At 36.2% G+C, this 16,647-nt stretch overlaps 2 protein-coding genes across 2 annotated transcripts; both read right to left on the bottom strand.

Annotated features, from left to right (window-relative positions):
- Positions 1-3,739: 3,739 nt before the first annotated feature.
- On the bottom strand, positions 3,740-7,324 carry LOC141596150 (pentatricopeptide repeat-containing protein At1g28690, mitochondrial-like). The gene is made up of 2 exons (XM_074416235.1): positions 7,173-7,324; positions 3,740-6,413 (listed from the first exon to the last, which is right to left on the bottom strand). Exon 2 carries the CDS (start codon positions 5,983-5,985, stop codon positions 4,351-4,353), a length of 1,635 nt encoding a protein of 544 aa, XP_074272336.1. The 5' UTR covers positions 5,986-6,413; positions 7,173-7,324; the 3' UTR covers positions 3,740-4,350.
- Positions 7,325-10,092: 2,768 nt separating this feature from the next.
- On the bottom strand, positions 10,093-15,826 carry LOC141596148 (pyruvate decarboxylase 1-like). Its single transcript, XM_074416234.1, has 7 exons — positions 15,094-15,826; positions 13,466-13,629; positions 12,643-13,204; positions 11,953-12,041; positions 11,331-11,448; positions 10,947-11,135; positions 10,093-10,465 (listed from the first exon to the last, which is right to left on the bottom strand). The coding sequence occupies exons 1-7, from the start codon at positions 15,547-15,549 to the stop codon at positions 10,292-10,294; spliced, it is 1,752 nt and encodes a 583-aa protein (XP_074272335.1). The 5' UTR covers positions 15,550-15,826; the 3' UTR covers positions 10,093-10,291.
- Positions 15,827-16,647: the final 821 nt, after the last annotated feature.

Raw genomic sequence — 16,647 nt, 5'->3', positions numbered from 1 at the left:
GAAAAATTAAACACAAATTTTTATATAAGACAGTTATATGTGTAAGACCAACCCAATAACAATCAGTCCAATTAAAATACAACAAACATGTAAAATAAATATTTATTTTAATAACTTAATATTTTGTATTGATAATTGACCGATTTAAATATGCCGGTAATTATTCTAAAATAGTAAGTACCCAAAATAAATTAAAAAGAAATAATATATAGAGATTAATTTAGGTTACTCTTTTATTGGGTCTGGTCTTATGCTATAGAAACGTCGGACCTGACAAACGGGTCAGTCTGATCATTCGTAAATATATTGTGTTACCGTCTCTTCTATTTGGGTTACTCTGAGTATTAAATTACTCATTGTCCCACTCGTTTTTGTGCAAGAGTTAGATAAACCGATTAATTAATACTCGTATTTTCACAAAGTAAGATCCATTATGCTTCCTTTTTTATTCATCTCTATTTAACTCTATTCATCTTAGCTCACTTCATTTGGTTCAGCTTATTTTAGCTCAATTCAGTTCAGTTCAACTCTATTTAACCAAGAAAAACAAGGCCTTAAATTGAGAATGTCATGTTCAGAACCCAAGTGTCACCTATATTGACGAGTAAAGTGTATACAAACATCTAATTAAGACAACACATGATATTCTCAAACACTTATACAATCTAATTTAGTACGGGTACTCCATATTATTTTTAATCCTAATTATTGCTAGTGATTCCATTAGCACAAAAACTTAGAAGAGACGGTAATCGTAGAGATTGGAAAGGACATTTAAGTATTTTACGTTTATTTTGGAAGAGATTAGCTCTTTAACACAATCTCTCATTACCGCTCTATTCATTTTACAAATAACTAGTTTTAATCCCGGTGGAAAAAGTGCACAGGTATTTTTAATAATGAGTTTTACTAAGAAACGTGAAAAGAGTAAACATCACGTTCATAAATACACTAAGCTAGATATAAAAAATACAAATATAAATTTGTAAAACTAAACGTACAAAAGAAAATGACTGAAGTTAATTAATTTGTTTTTTTCAAATGGGGCCCATCACTAACAAAATAAATGCATGTTTTCTTAAAATCTCTCGGTCAATCAGAAAGCTTAAAAAAACTCGGCTTTTATAATATGTAGATAATTCGAATTGCTCCGTATATCTTAGATAAAATATTAGTTTTGGCCAACAAATAAAAATTAATAACATTAATAACAGTAATCGGAAAGTTTTCCGAAAGGAATGCGGAGAAGCACAACTAACAAATTTGTTCACCCCTTGTCGTTGTTGTCGTCGTCTTTCTTCTTCTTCTTCGGTTAGGGTGATATATGTTGTATTTAAAATGTTTTCGTAAAAAAGAATACGCGTCTCTCTCACACCAAGTTTTTTTTTTTTTTTTTATTGAAATGGCCAATGGAGGTACATAACATTGTTTTGCACTACAAAGGAGGGACGGGAGGCGGTTTTTGTGGCGGCGTGAACTTTTTCTTTATTGGATAAGGTGGAGGTGGTGCTGGCGAGGGTAGAGATGGGAGTGATGCCTCTGGTGGTGGTGTATAAGACTGATGCGTCGCTGGACTGTGGATTGGTGACGATACATGATAACAACCCGGCCCTAAGCAAGGCCGGCCACCTAACCTCATCGGACCAACATAATCTTGGTGTACATACTTGTAGCACCACAATGTACTTAGATGGTTTTTTACGTTTGTTTGAGCTAATATTACATTTTCTCCGACATTTCTTAGGAAAAATAGTATTACAATAGTATATATCTTCATTGAATCAATTATATATGTATGCAACAATGGTGGTTTTTTTGGGTTTAATGAATAATATGAGCACATTACATACAATTATATAGGCTAAGTTATAAATTATAGGAGTAATTAACTGGCTTGGTTGCGAAAATCGAGCAAAGTCAACGCATTGCTTGACTAGTTTTACTCCTGTAATTCTTTAACAAATGAAGTCCAGAAAATGTTGATAATTGAGTAATTAGCTGGCTATGCCGGGATTGATTTGAATATTTTTAATGTCAAGTTTATATATGACTTATATTTGTACAGTCAAGTCCAGCAATTAGGGATGGCAATGGATCTCAGATCCTGGGATCCAGATCCTAAGGGTCGGATCTGGATCTCAATATTTTGGATCCAGTGGATATGGATATAGATTGGATCCATACGCATATAAACGGATCCGGATATGGATCCATATGATTGAGATTCAGATCCTACCCTGGATCCATTTGTATTCAATTTTAAAATGAAATTTAAAAAATGAGTTAAAGAAATAGTAAAATTATATATTTCTCTTAAAGTTTTTCATATAATAAGCTAAGATTTCTTTTTCATTAACATTTTTCAATTGCAAAAAGTTATTTGTTATCGCTGCTGTATTTTATATTTTATAACACTATATTTCTGTATCTTCACAACTTTAGTTTTAGCATTTGTATTCCAATATAAACAAAATAGTAAGTTGTAGTATAATCCAAAAAATATAATTTTAATATTTAAAAAAATGATTGTTTTACCATAAAATGGATACGGGTTAGATCCAAATCCAGTCCATATCCTGAGGATCTGGATATGGATCTGACAATTGCAGACCCTGTGGATATGGACCGGATCTGGATCACCATATGACATAAGGATATGGATCTGGATCTTATAGGATCCTATCCAGATCCTATCCATTGTCATCCCGACAGCAATGTTGTTTGTCGAGTTATGTCACATATTGCGGTCTCCAAAACGCTACTTTGACCGTATTTTTCAATGTATATATGTTATTTTTTTTCTTGATTTTTTTTTTCGTGAAAGATGTCTTGATATTAATTGTAGATGTTTTAGTTTTATAAATAAATAATTTTTATTCTCCAACTTATTGACGGTCAAAGTTCGAAAACTTTAACCTTCAAAAAGCAAATGGGGTGAAAATAGGAAAATGGAGCTTCCGTCTCATTCATTTGCTTATAAACAAATGCGCAAGGCTCTAGTATGTAACCAGTTTCAGTCTCACAAGAGGTGGCCAGTGGGCTGGGCAGAGCCAGTGTACGAGCTGGACTCAAGGTCAAGGGTCCGGGGACGACACTAGGAAGTAGGGAAGGGGTAGGCTGAGCTATCTAACTATCTTATGTCTGGCCCGATCCCGTCCCATATAAACGTAATTTTTGCTTTTTATATGGGCTCGGGTGGGTTGGGCTGTGAAAGTTTGCCCTGGGCCAGGCACTAGTAAAGGGCAGGAGAGGTTGTGCCAGACCACTGGCAGAGTGGCAGACGGGCTGGAAGATTCTGGGTCCAATATGGCAGGCTAGGCGGAGTTAGTTTGCCACGTTGGGCAGGTCTACTCCGACTCCCTTTTCCTAAGAGGTCGGGACTCGGGAGTATCGTATATCGTCTAGATTCGAAGTGGCTTGATCTAAACCTGCCTGAATGATATGTTCTCCACTTTTATCTTGGATTAAGAGTATCTTTGTGAACTTGTAAAATGAACCAACTCGAGTTACAGAGTTTTGCAGAAGACGGCATTTGTTGATAGGCTCACCGCTCACCTACTAGGGAGCGTCTTTGCAACAGTGTACAACGTCTAAGTTGAGAACTCGACACGTCTCACCTTGAAATCTAGTCAATAACTTGACCAAAGTCGTCAGGTTTGCCATAAGTGCCTTTATACAAGAGATTGACAGAATAAACATGCAATGGACAGGAACAACTAAAGATATCAGAGTCCTCAAAACAACCTCAAACAGTCGAACTTGGGTGTCGGCATCACCATGGATCTTTAATCTTTATCAATGAGAATGACAATATACGGAGAACTAATGACACGGACTTAATGATCAAGTTTGGGATTGGGTTCGCGTTTTGCTTCAGTAAGAAAACTAACTCAGAAATAAAATCACTATGTACACATCTTGCTATTCAAAAACTGTTTTAAGATAACGCGGAAAAAATACCTCCCGGTTGCATCTTCTAAAGTTGCTGGAATTTCCAAAATAGCTCCCAAGCACCCAAGAGTGGAATGTGGATCTGCAATCTTTTGAGAAATAGCCATTATGTTGCTTCAAGTCTTCTATTTCCTCACATACTCATGTCCGACACCGGACACACGGTTGTGTGTATGACACCTGAAAACCTCATTTCACGGTAAAACAAGTGGATTTTTCATAAAATAGCCCAAGCCCGACACTTTGACATGTATGGCATACCCATGTCAATACTTCCAAACGAGACTGAGTAACATAGCATGCCACCCCCGCCTCCACCGCAACCACTCAGTTTGGAATCTGCCGTTCGACTGTATTATCCTCCTTGTGAAATGTACAAATCCTTCATACAGTACCACTTCACATAATGCTTCGAATGGGCTCTTTCTTTTCCGAGTCATCTACTCCAGTCCAACTAAAGCCTGTATCTTTTGATATTTTCCTCAGTTTCATCATCTCTCTAACTTCATCAACACGGTCCCACTTCCCAGCCTCAGCCAGAGAATTCGACAAGGCCATGTAAGACCCCGGCCGACTATCAGCCCCCAATTTGAAAAGTTCATCAGCAGCTACCCCTGCCATTTCCATTTCCCCTTGCAGTCTCGCTGAACTGAGCAAAGCAGCCCAAACATCTGAATTAGGTATTTCGGGCATTTTCATTACAAATTCCCACGCTTGCTCTAGCCTTCCCGAGCGTCCTAATAGATCAACCATACAAGCATAGTGCTCCATCCGAGGCTTCAAAGAATATTTTCTCTCCATACTTTCAAATATTTCCCAACCTTTGTCTACCAACCCAGCATACGCGCAAGCTGAAATAGCACATAGGAAAGTAACGTAATTAGGTTTAATACGGGCCATTTCTTGCATCTTAGTAAACATTTCTATCACTTCGCTTGGTTTTCCATTTTTCCCATATCCGTCAATCATTGATGTCCAAGAAAACACATTCTTTTCAGGCATGTAATCAAATATTCGACGAGCATCGTTGACATTTCCACATTTTGAATACATATCTATGACAGCACTTCCAATCTTCACATCTATAAAATACCGGGTCTTCATCAAATGACTATGTACTTGTTGACAAATTTCAGCCGAAGCCAACAAAGAACAAGCTCCAAGAAGGCTCACAAAGGTGGAAACAGTAGGAAGGAAACTTAATCTCCGCATGCTAATATAAATTTCAACCGATTTCTTTGCTGTACCAGTTGATTTACTGTAACCCTCGATCATAGCATTAAACACCACAACATCTTTTTCAGCTATGCTCTTAAACATTGTCTCAGCTTCATCAAAACGACGAGTGCTCATGTAGCCAGATATCAATGAAGTAGAGCACATTACATTCTTTATCAACATCATATCGAACACCCGCCTAGCATAATCAATCCTTTCAGATTTCACATATGAGTCGATTAAGGTCGCAGTAAGAATAACATCACCTTTACTATCATCATGTATAATCTGAGCATGTACCTGTCGTCCAAAGTCACGTGCCAAAAAGAGAGAACGGGGTAGAGCAGCCCACGCTTTCAGAATTAACGAATGTGTAAAGCTATCTGGCCTTAACCCTGAACTACTCATCTGATGAACCAACGCAAATGCCTCGAAAATTTTTCCACGCTTTACATAAGCATTGAGCAAATAATTATATGCAGATAGAGTTGGGCTAGACATTTCCTCAAGCAACTGTCGGGCATAACTAACTGAACCGACTTTCAAGTGGAGAATGAGGAGTTTGATACTGATATTCGTATTAGACTGATAACCAGTTTTTAAGATATGGCTATGAATCTTTAAGCCATGAGATGGGGTAACCGAATTTATGTACTCTTGCAGCAAATTAGATATAGGGACAGAAGTTGTCGTTAAAAGACGACTATCTTCCGATACTGAGAACGATCTAGAATGACTTTTGTGCACACGAGATGATGAAACACATAAAGATCGAAGCTTGGACAACTTGGTATATCTCATCTTATACCATTGCATTGGCACAATCAGACCTAGGTTGCCTGATTCGCTATAAATATGGCAAATCCAATACAACTACACGCACTTAACAGACCGTCTGAAAAATAGATCTTAAAACAACAGCCACTGTAGAACATGCTCGAAACTGAGAGGTTTAGCCAATACGGTAACCCAGCTTGAGACCATATATATCAACTAATACAGCGAGAAGCATAAGCTGCAAGCTCTACTTCTAGGATAGACTGCGTTATCCTGGACCTTCTCAAACCTTTTCATAAGAGCACTAGCTGACCCAGAAAATGCTCAAAATAATTTTATTCGTGGTGTCTAGGACCTCGAGTACTTCAAGGTATATCCGTGAATGCCTAACTGTACTTTTACCGGATTGTTGCTGTTGCAATCAATTTCTTCTCCGAAACCAGATAATACAACTCACAACAAGGCGACTGGATACGAAACGAAACAAAATTAGCAGCATACACATTAGCCACCACAATCTCTCTCTCTCAAACAACATCAATATATTTACAGTGACAGCTTTATTAATGACAGTGGTGGGGCTAGCAGGGGCGAGCGCCCCGTTGATGGTCAGAAATTTGAAAGTTTTTAGTAAGAATTTTCCAACTTTTTTCGAGTCTCCCTTAAATTATTACCCATTCGCCCCCGCTGTGGTCAATTCCTGGCTCCGCCACATTTTAATGATTAAAAGTTTAAAACATCATCCAGCATGATTACAGTGTTCCAGAAATACATCTACAAACATTTACTAATTCTCATTACATTTTACCAAACACCCTTCTAAAGTTTCTTTTATTAATTACCCGCATTTTTGGGTAAAACCGTTTTACGCAAGATCAACTCAGTAAGTAAAACAATTCCAACAACAATGGGTTTTCATTCCTTTCAACAATCAACAAAGTTTCTGACAATTCATATTATGAAAAACTAATTCACTAAAATTATTAGATAACAATATTATTATCTAACAAAAGCCCAAATCTTTTACATTCCCACGTCTCTAAAACAATTGACAAGTCTTATTGAAGCCAAAATAACAGTATATAGGTAATTGCATCATTATAATTATGAACAGAATTTAAAAAAAGGAAAAAAAAAAAGTAAACCGATTAATTAATACTCGTACTTTCACAAAGCAAATGAATTTAAAAAGGTAAAGTAAAAATGTAAAATGGTAGAAAATTCACCTTGCAAATGAATTTATTGGATGTAAACTGCAGCAGCTTTCCAAAATATTGTAAGATCCCGTCAGTTGCGTCATGGAAAGGGGGAGGGACGGAAGGTAGACTGTAGACCTCGCAAATGAGTTAGTCGGGTTGGCATCGAGTCAGATCATTTGGGTCGAGTTATTTTTAGGCGAGTTCATTTCCGAATCGGGTCGTTTCAAATTAGTTCGGGTCATTATTGGGTCAGGTTAATATATGTCGAATTACCTTTGGCTGGTTCCATTTTTCCAATTAGACTAGTATTGGTGCCCGGCTTCGCCCGGGCTACCTCTACTTACCATTAATTTTGTTTTCATTAAATAAAATTACTTAAAGTTGCATAACCCTTAAATTTATCATTAATATATTTTTAAATGACATATCCTAAAATTACGATCAAATAAATTTTGAGACAAATTCACTACTCTCGCTATTAATATTTTTTTAAATGAAACAATAGTAATGACATTTTACTACTTGCCCATAATCACTGTTACTTTCACTACTCCCGCTGTAATTATTGTTACTGTCGCTACTGCCGCATTAATATTGATAATTTCACTACTCCCGCCGTAATTATTATTACGTTCACTATTGCCGCATTAATATTGATTATTTCACTACTCTCGTTGTTGTTTCTACCACTTTCAATAATCTCGCTGATAATATTGTTACTTTTACTATTCAAATGAGTGATTGCTAATTTGCTATCATAAAAATATATCTAATGTTATTACAATTCTTTTCTTTACTGACGAAACTACTTTTACTACTTAGAAATGCAATTTTAAGAATCATGCAATATTAATATATTATATGTTATGAAATCTAACTTGAATTAGTTATAACCTACTTATAATATATTTTTGTATTTGTATGTTAAATAATTACCATCTACATCTAATAAACTATAAATTTTAATAAAATTACATAAATTTTAAATTTAATATATAATTTTATAATAATAATAATAATAATTAATACCATAAGTGTGCATGTTTATACTAATTAATTATTTTATTTTAAGGAAATTGACCATCTTCTAGTCTTCTATAAATATTGAGGAAAATTGATATAATTATTTATTTTATTTTAAGAAAATTGACCATCTTAATTAATTATTTTATTTTAAGGAAATTAACCATGTTTTAGTCTACAAATGTTTAGGAAAATTATCAAGCATCTATACAATTTAATTTTACCCCAACCTATATAATATTTGCATTGAGATCCCTTAATCGGGTCCATCACACGGTGCTAGTAATTTAAAACTATATAGTATAATTAATTTGTATAACTTTCTTTAATTACATCAAAGTCCCTTGGTTTCTGGATTTAATATATAGTATAGATTTGATAAAACTATTTTTTTCTTTTAACACAAATAGTCTCAATTAGAGATGGCAACGGATCCTGGATCCTATCCAGATTCGCGGATCCGGACCCTGATGGGTAGGATATGGATCCTAATTTTTCGGACCCCGTGGATATGGGTTGGATATGGATCCACTTATTTGAAAATGGATCTGGATATGGATCTGGAAAATTTGGATCCGCCGGATATGGGTCGGATATGGATCCAGCGTTGGTGTGACGGATATGGATCTGGATCCTATTGGATCCTACCCACATCTGGTCCGTTGTCATCCCTACTAACATTACACAAACACAATAGACAATTTGTAAGTGTAGAGATGGCAACGAATCCTGGACCCTATCCAGATTCGCGGATCCGGATCCTGATGGGTAGGATATGGATCCTTATTTTTCGGACCTTATGGATATGGGTTGAATATGGATCCACTTATTTGAAAATGGATCTGGAAAATTTGGATCCACTGGATATGGGTCGGATATGGATCCAACGTTGGTGTGGCGGATATGGATCTGGATCCTATCGGACCCTATCTAGATCTGCTCCATTGCCATCCCTTCTCACTCGAAAAAATTTAAGATAAAAGACGAGATGACCTTGCCCACTATGAGTCTGGGCTGCACCCGAACGATGAAGAGGACCACTCAACAACACAAGGGAGGTTCCATCCTAAAACCAATTGACAATAAGAGGAGTAACTCACTTGATTATAAAGTGGTACAATCTCTCTTTCTCTTTCAATGTTGGATACTCACATGTGGGTTAATATGAGATTCTTCACAGTTTGGCATTTCATGTTAGACCAAAAATTGAAAACTTCTTGAAAAATAACCCTATCCAACACTCCGAGGCCATGTCGTGCACTTATAGCCAAGTGATCGAGTCAGAGTAACATAGGTTACAAATATTTACCGTAATTAAACAAGTTAAGGCTCCGTTTGGTAAGGCATTTCAGGTACCTGATTTGGTCAAAGTAGCTTATTTGACCAAAATTTCAGGTACCTTATTTTTTTGTAAGTGTTTGGCAAGTAGCTTATTTAACCAAATAAGCTACCTGAAATGAAATGCTACCTAGAGTAGCATTTGAGATTTCAGGTACCTGATTTGGTTTGATTTTCCGTTTTTACCCTTTAAATCTATACTATTAAATAATTATTATATCATTTCATCAAAATCAGTTACCTTTTCAGTTAGTTTGCCAAACATTTTTTTTATATAATCAGTTACCTTATTAGTTCCTAATTTTCAGCTACCTTATCAGTTACCTTTTCAGCAGTTAGTTTTTCAGTTTTCAGCTACCTTTTCAGTTAGTTTTACCAAACAGAGCCTAAACATAAAAGTAAAATGACATCCTGAATTGTAATTGTGGATACTCCGACAAAACTTCGAAACAAACTGTCCAAATTCTGTGATGTATATTCTCAGGCTCAGCTGCAATGACATGATTCTGCTTTCAGAATAAAGTGAAGTTCATGAATATAACAAAAACATGATTCTGCTTTCAGAATAAAGTGAAGTTCATGAATATAACAAAAACCGGACCTCACATAACTGTCGAAATAACCACCGAATAAAAAGAGTTTACTCAAACAAGAAGTTATTTACATGAAAATCAAAACATTATTTTTCATATCTAGTACTACAGTGTCATCATACATGATACACTATAGTCTGATAGTGATACTCAGTTAATCCCATTATCCCGGTACTCGGTCTGAAATAAATCCTACTGGGGGTTTGGTGGTCGGCTGTTGGCAGCGGAAACACGAGAGCCCCACTCTAACAGTTCTTTACTGGTATCATCTTTGTGCAGAATTACTTCTATGAAACATAACGAGTCCTTGTATTCATCATTTGTAGCATTGGCTATGGCATCTACTAATTCTTCTTCTGTTCGAACCTGCACATGATGATGAGAGTTTTAGTCTTATGATCAGACAGAACGTCAATTAAGCAGCTTAGAATTTGCCAATTCGGTGGGTGTTTGATGCAATCTGGAGAAATAAAAGTTACATGGAAAAGAGCCCAACCCGAATGGCCCTTTTGACAGGTCTAGTTATAGTTGTTGCATTTAGACGAGGTTAACTACTCAACTTCAGGGCTCTTGTAGCAAAAACGGCGTACAACTTCACTTTTTGATTCACATGTGAGAGACATCACATATGGTAAAACTTCCCGAATTCGTGTGTTTATTCAAAGTGGATTTCCAACAAGACTATCCTATATGTATTACAGTACCACGCCTGAATATTCGGAAAGTTTAATGATATGTAGCAGAGAAAAGCCATGTCTTTAGATATGTGCCACCTAGGTCAATAGTACTTATTAAGAAGCACTTCAGACATGATTAAGTGAACAAATTGAGTGGTAAGCAAATTTACCTTTGCAGTCCAACAATTTCCTTGATTGTTATGGATAGCCTTGACAAGTCCCGTATAGTCCCAGTTTTTAATCACGTTATAAGGGCCATCGTGAATCTCAACTTCAATAGTATATCCACCATTGTTAATGAGGAATATTATGTTCTTCTGCCCACATCGGATCATTGTTGAAACATCCTGAGCAGTGACCTGAGAGACCATCAGAAAATTTCAGCCATATTCTATCTACAGTCAACTCAACGAGCATCATAGAGCTATGCTACTTTGACGCTTCACTTTGGGTGTGTGTTAATTACTAACAACTTCGGTACCAAATATCTACACAACATTCCTTCCTATATGACACGAAACTCAAATACTTCACCAATTTTTTTAACAACTAACCTGGAAACTCCCATCACCGATGAAAGCAACAACTCGCTTGTCCTTTGCAGCTTGAGCATATCCTAGTGTTGCACCTACGGACCATCCAATTGACCCATATTGCATCTGAAATTCATACCTACATATTCCACAATAATTCTTAAAGCCAGTGTTGGGAACCAATTATGCTCACGACTTCTCAAGCACTTATTATTGGGAGGGAAGAACCGATTATTAAGTCATACATTGGAAAATCTCTGCCTATAGCAAGCGGCGGATCTACTAAGGCCATTCCGGGGTGCGCGGACACCGGAAACAGAATTTTTTTTTGCGTATTTTGTCTAATTTTCAGGCTTAAAAAATAAATTTAGAACTTTTTTATGTGTATAGATTTTAAATATTAATCCGGACCTCGGAAAGAAATTTGTCTGTATTCGCTATTGCCTATAGCAGGAAAAGAAGATGCAAAAGATAGAAACATGTACCAATCAAGCAAACCAGGAAAAAAAAAATCACGTGGATGAAAAACCATTCAAAATTTTCAGGGAACGGCAGTAAAAGACGGAACAGAAAATTAGAATCTAAGGATTTTTCCAAAAGAAAGGAATAGCATTTGTTGAACAAGGGTGATTTTTTTACTTACCCACAGCCTTCTGGAAGACGAAGCTTTTGACAATTGAACCATGAATCTCCAGTTTCAGCAATTACTGCAGTATTTCCATCAATCATATCCTGTTGCACGACTTATTTCGTCAGATGACAATTTAGAAAAGTATTAACTGTATAATTTTCAGCTCAAGCAAGATCATAAAAAGCCATACAGGCACACTACATCACATCTCATTCAATCTACATCAAGTAGTTGTTTTGTCTTTGCGATATAATGGATTAACTAAAAGATTTCAAATGGCTCTCAAAACCGTCACTGTTTTTCTTTTCATTAAATACCGCATGGTTTATATCAACGTATAAAATCATTGGCTTGGACTCGACCATCAGTTTACACTAAAACTGAAACTTTTGCCACATAGTAAGAACATGGCTTATGCTTCAAGCTCAAATGGCTTTCGCCTGAGGCATGAGGGGTCTTAAGGTATGAACGGAGTGACCTAATCTCAACCACCAACTTAGACTTTACGTTGAAATGATTATTTCAATTAAAGGGTGAATTTGACATATCCTCGAACATGATTCCATGTTTAAATCATTGGTAAAAGACATTACAGTTATATTCACATGAGCAACAAGGTATACGATAGATTGCTCATGCAAAATTCACAATGTAAAGTATGTGAAAGTACTAAGAAGATATAAACAAGAGTCTATTACTTACCTGAACATGCTTGAAGAGAACATTGACTTTAAGAGGTGCACCATCCCCACACTTCAAAGGCATCCCAGGAGGAACATATATCCGACGGTAATTCTCCATGGCTGTCGTGTTTTTCTTCAACTTCTTTGCCAAAGCAGATAAGAAGTCTGTCATGAAAACCCAGCCATAAGATGGACCATTAGCAATAATCACACGATTAGGCTCCACTATGACGGTCTTCTCTTTCTTGATCAGTAAGGAGTATCCCACAGAACTATAATCATTGAAAATAGGACCCACAAAAACGTAAGCATCAGCTGACTCTACCACCTCTCCGACAAAGGTGGTGCTGACAGCACCCCAGTATGTGCCAATGAAGTGTGGGTGGTGTTCCGGGACCAGCCCTTTACCCGCTGGCGTGACTGCTATTGGGTAACCGCATGCATCTGCAAGCTTCACGAATGCTTCTTGGGACTTGCAAACCCTGAGTTTAGGTCCACCGATAAGGACTGGTTTCACAGCCTTGTTCAGAAACTCCGCAGCCGCTTCTACAGCAGCTTCCAGGCCTAACTGATTGCTCACCCTATATGGTTAAATTAAAGTCATATACATTTAATTAGAGTGCTTGGTATATTGATTGTGAGCAAACACCGTGATATGAATATGTGTGATTTTCAGAACTGATGAACGATTCACTGGAGCGGAGGCTGTGTGGCCCCGCTAATCCAGAATGAGAAATTGACCGTTAAAAGTCAAATGGGGACAATATAATTAGAATGAAGGTCGTATAACAATACTACATAGCAAACAGAGAGACTACGGCTGGATTCAGAAAAATGCATACTTTGGAGAAAGGAAGTAAGGAACTGGCTCCCTGGCGAAAGTCGGATGAGGAATTGCAGGGAGATTACAGCTGATGCTAATGTAAACTGGTTTGCTTTCCTTTAAAGCAGTTGAAATTGCAGTGTCTATCTGCTCATGTGCATCCTCCAAGTTGTTCACCACTGCCTGTTACATCAACATGTTATTATTTGACAAATTCAGTTAATTATTTTTCAACATAATCAAAGCTCAGCAAATACTAAAAACCTCCCACATTTAACTAGGGTGTTTTTTTCGGACGCTCGTGTACTGAAAACTTGACAGTTACGTATATAAGCGCGATTGATGATCAATGATTTTAAATTGAGTGACTTCTTAAAATGTTAGTTTGTGAGATCAGTACACCCTATATTATGAACGACTGAGTCATAACACATTAACACCCAAGAAAATATTCAATTAAGCACCACATCGTACTGGTTGAATCACATTATAAGTAGCCAATGTCACATAATCGAATCCATATAACACCATTGTCCACTTCAACCCCAAAACAGTACGTCACAGTATTAGCAAAATGAGTTAGTGTCACCGAATAATATACCAACCAACGTGCAATATTACCAATGTCACACAAAAGACAAATGTTTAAACTCACAAATCCAAACTTGACAATTGTGCAAATATCAGCTAGTTTAACTGCTCAAATTCAGTTACATCAATATAGTCTTTATAAAAACTACAAGAAATAAAAAGCGCCACAAGTCCGTCAATTCAAGGGACCCTGGTCCCTAGGGAGGGTTTCATGCTATTTCAGTGTGACACATCTACCCATTTATCAGCATAAAATCGCTGAATTTTAAGGAATATAATACAAAAATTGTAAAAAAATAAATAAATAGGTGAAAAAAAGGTGTGTCACTAGAGTAGTTGTCAGGACATTTTTACATAATCTTAGGTAAGATGGATTAATTAAGTAGAAAAATGAAGTAAATTGATGACTCTTTGCTGACGTAAAAGCACTAATTCCCATTTCAGACAAACTATGACCATTTTTATGGTAAAATGTGACCGACGACAAAATGTTATAATTAGTGTTTGTTATTCAGCTAACTTTTTGTAGAAAAGTGGACATATTTAAATGTAAATAAGTCACCAAAACTTTTAGATAAAAATGAGCGTCTTAACGAAGACCTCCTGACATAAAAAAAAAATGTGAACTTTTGACGTGGAAGGAAGGGAGTACCATTATATGGGACGTCATCTTATGCCGTCTCATAAGAGAATTTGTATACTTTTGACGTACTTATATGATTGTAAGACATAAGACCATAATAACAAAAAATAAAGTGTACAAGCATTATAAGGTAGTTTTGGAAAATTTGGTATTTTCTCTGTTCCATATGATAGTTTACGTTTGCTTTATGCATGTATGTCAATACTTGTTTTATTTTGTTCATATCTTTAGTTACATATCATTAAAAATTATAAAAATTTGATTTTCATAATGCACTCGGTAAGACGATTTAAACAAGATCTCACATGACTATCTTTTATGTTATACATTAGCAGTTATATTGAAGATTCTTCTCACTTATGAATAATGCCCAAAAAGCAAATGTAAACAATTCAATGGAACGGAGAAAGTACCTGGTAACAGGTGACAGTCTGAAAACAACGCAACTCCTGACTAAAATCAGGAACCCCAATAGTATGATGCAATATCCGACTAGTACCAAAATCATTGGAGTTGGGCCCACCAACTATACAAATAACAGGCAAATTCTCACTGTAGGCCCCAGCAATGGCGTTGATCACACTTAATCCACCTACAGTGAACGTCACCACACACGCTCCCACGCCCTTCGCGCGCGCGTACCCGTCAGCTGCGTACCCAGCATTCAACTCATTACAGCAACCCACTAGGTTCAGCTCCGGTTCAGATACTAAGTGGTCTAGTAGGGTTAAGTTGAAGTCACCCGGGACCGAGAACACGTCTCGGACTCCTATTTGGGCTAGTCTTCGGCCTAAATGGCAGCCTAGTGTTCCGAAACCGGGGTGTGAACCGGGTAGGGTTGGTATTGTTGGTGTCGTTTTTGTTTCCATAAGACGGTTTTATTTTTTATTTTTTTTGGTTGGTCGGTTTTGAGTTTGATATTTTGTAATAGTAGAAGAGTGATATTAAGTGAGGATTTTAGTAGTTGTGGGGTGAGGTTATATATATAGAAAGTATTGAAGTATTGGGGTTGGATAAGAGGGAATAAATGGAAAGAGTGATTAATAAACTGTGGGTGAAGAAGAAAAATAGCGGGTTTGATTGTTTGGGTAGAAAGAAACAAAATAAAACCAGACATTGTTTCTTGGAGGAAAAGAATAGTTATAATAGTCTCATCTCATGGTTTCTTTTGATGACTTGCCCCATGATGTATGAAGAAGTATAATTTTAGGCAAACTATTTTCGTCGGTTAGAACTTTACGATAACACAAATTTTCATTTGTGACGGATGATCACAATATCCTTCACAAGCTTATAACGGGTCAAATAAAACCAATATGGTAGATAAAAACAAGCCATTGGCGACTTCCTAGTCACTCTGATTTTTGTCTTATCTACCCACCTGGGTAATACTTGACACGTCACAACTCACAAGAGAGATTTACTGAGTTGCTATTAAGATAGAATATAAATATATTTCCTAAGAAAATATTACCATCAATTTTTTTGGTTAAAAATGACAAATCAGTTATAATATTTTATCATTAAATGGTTATTTTTTATTCAAAAAATTTAACATTTTCTGGTTTTAAGATAACAGTTAAGAGATCCTACAACCAGTTATACCCAGTTATATGGTCTAAAACCCGAGCTATATAATAAAGTTTTCGAGTTTTGTTTTAAAGAAGTCGAGCTATACCATAAAATTTCTGAATTCACTCACTTAAACATAAAAGAAAAAAATTAACTTTAAAAAAACTCAATAAAATTACACATAAGCTCGATAAGATATAACTTGTTTGTATAATGCTATTGTACCACTGTATGTATAATGTTATTTGTGTTAAGATAAGACCCTCGGGAGAGAAGTACTCAATTTCAAAGTAATGTCAATGTAGGCATTTTTCTATTGGAAAATTCATGTGGTGCTCTGATATTTTAACTTGTTATTTTGGATGGAGTAATAGGTGGTATAATAACTTAGTGTT

This window comes from Silene latifolia, chromosome 8 (assembly GCF_048544455.1).
Source record: "Silene latifolia isolate original U9 population chromosome 8, ASM4854445v1, whole genome shotgun sequence".
NCBI classification, from domain to species: domain Eukaryota; kingdom Viridiplantae; phylum Streptophyta; class Magnoliopsida; order Caryophyllales; family Caryophyllaceae; genus Silene; species Silene latifolia.
The sequence above is the reverse complement of the archived record's forward strand: the minus strand, read 5'-3'. Positions and strand labels throughout refer to the sequence as shown.

Coding starts and splice junctions, on each gene's coding strand:
- LOC141596148 (XM_074416234.1), bottom strand. CDS start 15,549: ATGGAAACAAAAACGACACCAACAATACCAACCCTACCCGGTTCACAC. Junction 13,630..15,093: donor AGACTGTCACCTGTTACCAG/GTACTTTCTCCG, acceptor TTGATGTAACAG/GCAGTGGTGAACAACTTGGA. Junction 12,042..12,642: donor TTCTCTTCAAGCATGTTCAG/GTAAGTAATAGA, acceptor GTCGTGCAACAG/GATATGATTGATGGAAATAC.
- LOC141596150 (XM_074416235.1), bottom strand. CDS start 5,985: ATGCAATGGTATAAGATGAGATATACCAAGTTGTCCAAGCTTCGATCT.